This window comes from Acanthisitta chloris, unplaced genomic scaffold, assembly GCF_000695815.1.
Source record: "Acanthisitta chloris isolate BGI_N310 unplaced genomic scaffold, ASM69581v1 scaffold12178, whole genome shotgun sequence".
NCBI classification, from domain to species: Eukaryota; Metazoa; Chordata; class Aves; order Passeriformes; family Acanthisittidae; genus Acanthisitta; species Acanthisitta chloris.
In genome coordinates, this window is record NW_008685440.1 from 4,979 (window position 1) to 12,911 (window position 7,933).

General features: G+C 42.0%; 2 protein-coding genes across 2 annotated transcripts; one reads left to right on the forward strand and one right to left on the reverse strand.

The window, feature by feature from the left end:
• Positions 1-285: 285 nt before the first annotated feature.
• CDK2AP1 (cyclin-dependent kinase 2 associated protein 1) lies at positions 286-4,801 on the forward strand. The gene is made up of 3 exons (XM_009079773.1): positions 286-396; positions 1,093-1,219; positions 3,933-4,801. Exons 1-3 carry the CDS (start codon positions 319-321, stop codon positions 3,998-4,000), a joined length of 273 nt encoding a protein of 90 aa, XP_009078021.1. The 5' UTR covers positions 286-318; the 3' UTR covers positions 4,001-4,801.
• Positions 4,802-5,826: 1,025 nt separating this feature from the next.
• LOC103807055 (chromosome unknown open reading frame, human C12orf65) lies at positions 5,827-6,930 on the reverse strand. The gene is made up of 2 exons (XM_009079774.1): positions 6,658-6,930; positions 5,827-6,039 (listed from the first exon to the last, which is right to left on the reverse strand). The coding sequence occupies exons 1-2, from the start codon at positions 6,928-6,930 to the stop codon at positions 5,827-5,829; spliced, it is 486 nt and encodes a 161-aa protein (XP_009078022.1).
• Positions 6,931-7,933: the final 1,003 nt, after the last annotated feature.

Below are 7,933 nucleotides of genomic sequence, written 5' to 3' on the forward strand. Positions count from 1 at the left end.
GGCAGAGCAACCTGTCATGCCACACTCTGCTGCACTTCGAGGCAAACAGTTTGCACTGATAATGTTGCAGCCTGTGCTGTTTCCAAGTGTGCAGCAAACATCAGAGCAGCATTCGTTTAACCATTCTCTTCCTAGCAAATACTCTGACTCAGGAATGTCATTAGCGATTGCAGACAAAGGTGAGAGGTCACAGCTTTGGAAGCAAGTGATTAAAATGTGTCCCAGTGTAACAGACTAATTAATCTTTAGATAATAACAGATTTTTTTTCTTTCTCTTTTCTCTCCGCAGCTGGGAGTGTTCACTCTCCCTACACAAGTATGGCAACATCTGCACAGTACAGACAGCTCATAAATGACTATGGACCTCCATCTCTAGGCTATACACAAGGGATGCAGGTACAGCTCTGCTTGGGGATTTGCTTTAATCAGTTCACTGACCCTGGGTTTGCATAGTAGCACAGATTGTGGGCTGTAATCTGAGGTGTCCCTCCCTCCCACCAAGGTCTGAAATCAAACCCAAATGGCAGACTGATTCATCACACATGTCTGGGGATCAAATTAGACTAAGTAGAGTGCTGAGTGAGGTTGGTCACTAATTAACTGTTAGTCCCATCCCATCTGAGTCACAGACAAACATGGCTTGAATTATGTTCTGGTAGTAAGGGCTGACATATTTGAAAGTTATTTGGTTGAAAATGACTATTTCCATACAGTTTTATCTGCTCCTCACTCTCCCTGCCTAGCTAACTTCTGCACAAAACACACACCTAAACACTGAAAAAACAGAAACTGGGTTAAACAAGCAGTTCCCACTTTGCTGTTCTTGCAGGACTTTGGACTTCTGTTCCACCTGAAGTCCAGGTCTTGCAGCTGAATCCTTCCAGTTGATCCTGATTTTTGAAGGACATTGTGTCCAACTGTAGCAGCAATTTCAAAAAGAAAATCATATTTATATAATAAATAATAAATTAATTTTGTTTACAAGTGACTTCCAGGGCTATTTCTGCTCCTCTCTGAATCTCCAGTTCCTGTTGGTTGTAGCTGTTTTGTTTTTAGAGTGTTTGATTGAGGTGAATCTGTTTCCCACTGCAGGGTACCAGCAGCAGTCAAGTGCCACAGAGCAAATATGCAGAACTTCTAGCTGTCATAGAAGAATTAGGAAAAGAGATTAGACCCACATATGCTGGGAGTAAAAGTGCCATGGAGAGGCTAAAAAGAGGTAAGTTTTTCACGTATTTTGAGAAATAATCCTGACTTGTGCACTTTGTGCACTGACTACTTGGGTACAGCTTCAGGACAACTGTTTCCTCTGCAGGGAGACAGCTTGAGCTCCTCCTGGAACTGGGAGTTATTAACCAGCAGCTGAAACCTTGGGATGCTCTGTTTGTGCTGTATGTGATAGATAAACAGTGACAAAAATGGTGTTTCATGTGCACACAGGGAGTCTCAGTTAATAATTCAAACCTTGCTGTGGAACCCTTAATGGATCTGTTCTTCCAGGTTCCTGGTGACTTCCTTGCCCCTTCAATTCCCTTTTCTCCTCAGTCTCCAAAATGCACAGCCAAGATTGTTTACCTCTCATACACATCTCCCATCTACTTAGCCCAGGAGTCTTTACTGAAGAGGATTTTGCCCAGAGGAATACAACACTGTGGTAATTCATACCAAGGCTGGTGGGGAGAAGAGCTACAAAATCCCCCAAGAAAGGTGTCAGGGAAAGGCTGTTCAGACTGAGATGTCAAACATTAATGTTCTCCTCTCTGGACAGTGGAACTGCTTAGGCTCTGTTACTTGCTGTCAAGTGGATGTTATTAGGAGTCCACTAGTAAGGGACAGAGAGGCTTTCAGGGTTGGCTGATGAGTCTCTCCAGCTTTGCTTTGTCAGCTAAAAGGAGTAATAAATGCCCTTTCCTCACCGTGTAAAAGAAACCCCCTGCATGCCCCACTGCTGACATCAGCCTGACATTGTCCTCTACAGGGACGTGCAAGGGATATTTCTGAAGGAGCCGTGGGACATTCCAGTGCTGCAGCTCCTGAGATGACCCTGAAAGGCCATGACAACACTTGTGCTGGCAGTTCTGGCCTTTCCCAGTGTCACTTAGTTACCTTTTCCTCCCTTCCCATGGTCCTTGTGCTGAGATGGGCTCATGCATTCGACCCGGAATGGGAATGTTATTGTAAGAGAGGAACTTCACCACCTTGCAAATCCCCCTTACATTTACCCAAGACTACAAAGCTTTATTTAAGGCTCAACCATTATGGGAGAGTAATATATCTGCCATGACATGCAATAAAATGACTAGTAGCTGTTCTGGGAAAGGATGCAATAAAGTCTGCTGATGAGTGGTAAGTGGAATCTGGCCCAGCTAAAATCAATGTTGCTGGAGTCTCTCTTTATTGCATTGCCTGAGTCAGTATTAATAGATCATGAATGGCAATAGGCTAATGGGGACAGCCTGAGAGAGACCTGGAGAGATGCAGATGATGCTTCAGTTCAGTGAGGAAAAGTTGTTTTGCTGCTTCTTGCAGTGAGTGTTTCATTTGTTGGCCAACGTAGGTTTTCGATTCAGAGCTGCCACGGGGACTCGCAGAGAATCCCAAATAAATACTTTTTGCTGCCATCTTTTGGCCACACTCATCCCTCTCTTTCCATTTTGGGAGCCTAGAGGCTGAAGGAGCATGTGCAAGTGTGAGAGCAGAAGTGACTGAGGGTGAGCACGTGAGTGCAGCCTCCATGGCCATGTGGAGGTTATCCCTGAATAAAATCCCTGTCCCCAGCTCCACCCACTCCCGAGCACAGAGGCTACTGACCTCTAAAATTGGCCAAATTCCCAGTGCTCTACATTATTCAGGGTAGTTCTGCTGCATAAACTGGGCGTCCTGCCACCACATCCAGGTCTCTCACACTGCTCTGAGTGTGTGTTTCTGCATCCCACAGCTGCAGCTTTACTTGCCTGTGGCCATTTAACCCCCTGCAAAAGCAGCAAGTCCCGGGTCAGTACTCCTTGGATGTGAAGGCTGTTGCTGGGATCTGGGCTAGAAGCCTTCTAGAAACAGAAGCCATTATCTCTAGAGATTAAACCCCATCTATTGCCCTACTGCCCTTTCTCCACCTTGTTAAGGAGCATGATTGAGCAGAGAAATCACCTTCTGTCCTGTCCTGTCAGCAAAATAGAACCTCTTTTGTTGCAGAACAATCTGTCCATCTCTCATTTTAAAACCTGTCTCAAGCTCTTCTTCCAGCAGCTCTGTGAACGTGAATCTACATTTAGTTCCAGGATTAAGAATCAAGGTCCAGATTGCTGGAACTCAAGGTAACAGGACTTGTAGTGGAAAATTCCACATTATGTCTGTCAGATGAGAGTAGATCCTGCAGCATGTAAAGTGGGGATGATTTACACTGGGAGCTGAGCCAGTGTGAGGAGGTAACTTTTTGCACACACCATAAAAAAAATCTCCTTATTCTTACAAGAGAAACAACTTGTCTTTCAGCAGCATTATAAGGGCTTGGATTTTGATGCATCTCAGAGGAGAATTATCCCAAGGCACTAAGACTTTCAGAACTTGCTAAAATGACTCCACAAATAACTTTATTTTTTTTTCACTCCGCTGTAGCAAAACAACTCACTGGTAGGTAAGATGTTTTTTTCCTCTAAGTCTTTAAGTAGGCTCACACTGCACATTAAAACCTGTCAGTGCAAATCTACAGATCTTTGGGTGTTCTGATTCCTGGTTTAGTCCCTTTTCCATGTCTAACAACAGTTTGGGAAAGCAAACTTGATGTTTGGGAAGGGAGAGCTCTCTCCCTTTCTGGGGCCTGCTGTGCTGGTAGCTTGGCAACTCAGGACAGAAACACATAAACCTTTCTGTGGACTGTCACTGCACTTGAGACCTGACTGGGATGATTTAAAACATGTCCAATTCTTTTGCAGGAATCATCCATGCTAGAGGATTAGTTCGGGAATGCTTGGCTGAGACGGAACGAAATGCAAGATCTTAGCCCATTAATTCACTCCAAGATTTTTCCATCTCTTCATGAAGAAAAAAAAAAGTTAACACTTATTCCTTTTGACTCTTGAAACGTTCAGACAAAAACTCCTTTATTTTGAATGTTTGACCTTTCTTGGTTTGCCCTTGCAAAAATGTATAGTTAAGAATGGCAAAAAAAACCAAGGATTTTTCAACTTGCTGAGGGTTTGCATTTTGTAAAGACATAAAAACTCCCTGAAATGTTTCTAAAACATGGAACCTGAAGTGCATGCAGTGGAATGCTCTCTCTCCCAGGCTATATTTCAGTTCTCTTCTTATCCAGCCACAGCCTCATTCTGTTACTTTCCTTTGCCTATATTCACTTATCCCCAAACTGTCAATCTTTCAAAGTTTGACATAAGCTCTGAGGATTTTTTTTAATCAATGCAGAATAGCATGCTGTACCCAGTAGTCTGCTAAGTCACAGTTTGTCATACAGCATAGACCCTGCTTAGAAATAACCTTCCCCTTCTCTTATTTTTCCTTTATTTTTGTTCATTTTGCATAACCATTTGCATGACCGTTAGTGCTTTGAAGTCCATTTAAAGTGCATGAGCTATATGGAAAATAGGGAAACCTGTGAAATAATAACAGGGTCCTGGAAAAGCTAATTTCTACATTAAGGCTGGAGATTTCAGTTTAAAGTTTGCCCAAAAAAAAAAAAAAAAAAGAAGGAAAATTCTGGATAAATTACTAAAACTTATTTGCATCTTTGTATGTATTTATTACTTGAGGTAATAAAGTTTATTTTCATTAACAGTTTGTTTTAAAACTATGTACAGTCACTTTAATCAAACTCCAAGAACAAGAACTGACAACATGAAATTTAACCTTCATGCAGGAGGTCAGAAGGGACAAGGGGAGGGCCTGGGGAGTTTCCAAAATGCCCAAACTTAACTGCAGCATAGAATAAACATAATAAATGACTGGAATTCACAACTGAAACCTGAATCCTAAGGAAGATGGGATATCTGGGATGTTTAATATGTGTAGAGCCTAGGGATAATTGAACAAAAACACTATGAAGAGGCAAAGTTAATTAAGAGTTAATCACTTCAGTTTGGATGAACTAGACTCTTGCCATGGGATGAAGCTTCCAGCACAGGTTATTCTTTTATTTGTAATGACCCAATTTTCCCTCTGAACTGGAGGAATATGACTATCAGCCCTCACTTGCAGAGCCTTCCTGTGCCCCAGAGCTCAGCACCACTCCAGGTAAGATCTGTCAAGCTGCTGTTAAACTTCAGTCAGAGCTGAGCAGGACAGAGTTTCAGCTGAAGGAGGGAACCAGTGAGTAGTGTCCCTCCCATCAGCAGCTCTGTTCACACCATCATAACCAGTACCTAAACCTGGTCATGGTTTGTAAAGGATTTGTCACTGAAGGCATTGCCTGAGCAAGAATGGGAAGTGAGACCCTTTCCATGCTGTTCTCATGGACTGCAGCTCCTCCAGAGCATCACAAGGTGTTCCCAAGCAGAAGGAAATCTATTGATTTTTTTTTTTGTCTCCATTAACAACAGTGCAAAGTTAATAGTTCCTTTTTAACAAGGATTGGTTTATCATCTTCTGAACTTGGCAGAAGAGCTGAGTGCTAAATGTGATCAATGAGATGATGGCAGACAAGCAGGAATACATCACTGCATTTATCACTTCAGCTTTCCAGGAACAGCAGGTCACCACTCAGGTTTTCAGTTGTGCTTATGAAGCTTTACATCATCTCTCAGTCTGCAAACTGTGCTCAGGTCTAATGACAAATGTTTCCCTTACCCTGCTAGGGTGAGTCAGTATTTCACATGTTTATTTCTCCTCCAATTGTTGCATCTCTTTAAAATGCTTTTTCCTTTCTAGGTTTTCCTTTGCTCTTCTTTTTCTCTCCTGCTTCTTCTTCTCCTCTGCTTTCTGCTGTTTAAAAACATCACTGTCTTCACCTTTGTAGAAAAGGTCAACTTTTTGCTGCAGGATTTCTCTGGCAATCTTTCTGTTCTTCTCCACTGATCTTGTTTGATGACACTGAAGAAATACAATAGGACATTTTTACTGGAACTTTAACCTGTTTATTCTGCTTTCCCTTTCAGTCTACATATTCCTCCCATTACAGTAAAGAAACTCCCCTCCTGCCCAGGCCAAGAGCAACCTCCTACCAGTGACAGTTGGAACTTTGATATCCAGATTATATTTTAATAATGATTTGCTACTCTTAACTTGTCAGATTGGCTTTTGCATTAATCTTTAATGCTTCCACATTACCTTGGAAAGCTGCTTCAGAGTTTAACTAAACTCTGCCTTCCCCTTGTGATAGGAAGCAAAGATTAATTTCAAGGTGTTAATCCAGAAGAAGCAGAAATGCTTAAAAAGGATTTGCAGAGGGTGATCAGCTTGTTAAGGAAGAGATTGTAAGTCACTCACATGAGGGACAGGTATGTGGCAGCTCAAAGGCTACACTGAAAGCTACAAACAGCTCTGAGCCCAAGTTTATTTACCTGCTGACAGCCAAAACTGCTTCTTGCTGAGGTCCTTTCCAACAAATACAACCTTTCCCTTCATGCCATCTGCACTGTGATTGTGCTTCACTCTGAGACTTGGAAATCATGATGCAACTTCTGACTCAGTAAAATAGATTATAATTACCTTCACTACAATCCCAGTTGGAACATGCTTCAGGACAACACAGTTGTTTGTCTTGTTTGTGGCCTGACCTCCTGGGCCATCACCTCTTACAAACTGTTCTTCCAGTTCTGCCTCAGTTAGTCCAATGAGGTTCAAAGAGTTCTTCTTTTTTGCTGCTTGGAGCAAGGGAATAGTGGGCAGGGAAAGCTGCTGCTTCCTCACAATCCACAGCCTCCATGAGGGTGTTCTCACCTCTCTGAGCAAGGATGTGAAATGAAATAAAACTTGGAACATTCATACAGAAATGAGGACACAGCTGCTCTGCAATGAAACCTGGAACAGAAGTGGAAAGAGGAGTTTACCATGAGAATCCTTGTTTTCACATGATCTAGTTTAGCTGCATGACTTGAACAATGTTTTCATGCTCAGATTTATTTTCAGGGATATCTGAACTGGTTTCATAGACTTTGGCCTTGGGATATTTCCTATTCTGAATGGAATTTCAGTTCTCATTGCAATTAGGTTTCTTAAAATAGTCGAGATTATTATTTTGGAATTGAGAGAGATCTGGAAAACAGTAAATAATATTCCTATCAACACTTAGAAAATGTTAAGAGATAAAAAAGGGAGGGAAGAGATGTTATTTCTGACCTGTACAGCCTTACTGGGAACATGATTTTTCCCAGCTCAAAGGCACAAAGTACCTTTGTGTACACATGGAAATGTGCACAATCCTCATGGATAATGAGGAATGTCAGCTCCTGCTGCTGTCAATGTCCCTATTCAGCAAGGCACTAGGTAAGCAATTAACACACTCTTTGCTGTTATGCTCGAAGTATTTGATTTGATTCAAAAGAAAATACTTCAGCATGGGAAGAAGTACAATAAACATCCATAAAACTTGAACCTAACTAAAAAAAATAACATAAATGAATAGAATTGAAAAAGAATACAAACATTAAAAATAATTAAAAGTGATTTTAAGAAAGCTTTTATTGGCAAGCCAAGACATCGAGTGAAGAAATTACTAACAGTTTTTAAATGCAGAAAACCCAGAACTGCCGAATAAGCCTTGACTCAGCAGCTTTCCTATGGCTCTGCCTGCTCATTTACAGGAGTTTCGACACCAGGACTGACAACTCCTAATAAATAAGGGTTAAAATCACATCCCGACTCAGCCTATTTTTGCTGTTTGACTCTGTAACTACAAAACAAAACAAAACACAGAGGAGAGCGGAGAGTTTACTCCGTTCCCCTTAGCGCAGCGCCCGGCCGCGGCCCTCCCCGGCTGCCGGCG

Excerpts from the sequence above, each read along its gene's own strand:
- LOC103807055 (XM_009079774.1), bottom strand. The coding sequence starts at position 6,930 with ATGTTCCAAGTTTTATTTCATTTCACATCCTTGCTCAGAGAGGTGAGA. Across the intron at positions 6,040-6,657 it reads CAACTGGGATTGTAGTGAAG|TGTCATCAAACAAGATCAGT; the intron begins GTAATTATAATC and ends GTATTTCTTCAG.
- CDK2AP1 (XM_009079773.1), top strand. The coding sequence starts at position 319 with ATGGCAACATCTGCACAGTACAGACAGCTCATAAATGACTATGGACCT. Across the intron at positions 397-1,092 it reads GCTATACACAAGGGATGCAG|GGTACCAGCAGCAGTCAAGT; the intron begins GTACAGCTCTGC and ends TTCCCACTGCAG. Across the intron at positions 1,220-3,932 it reads CATGGAGAGGCTAAAAAGAG|GAATCATCCATGCTAGAGGA; the intron begins GTAAGTTTTTCA and ends ATTCTTTTGCAG.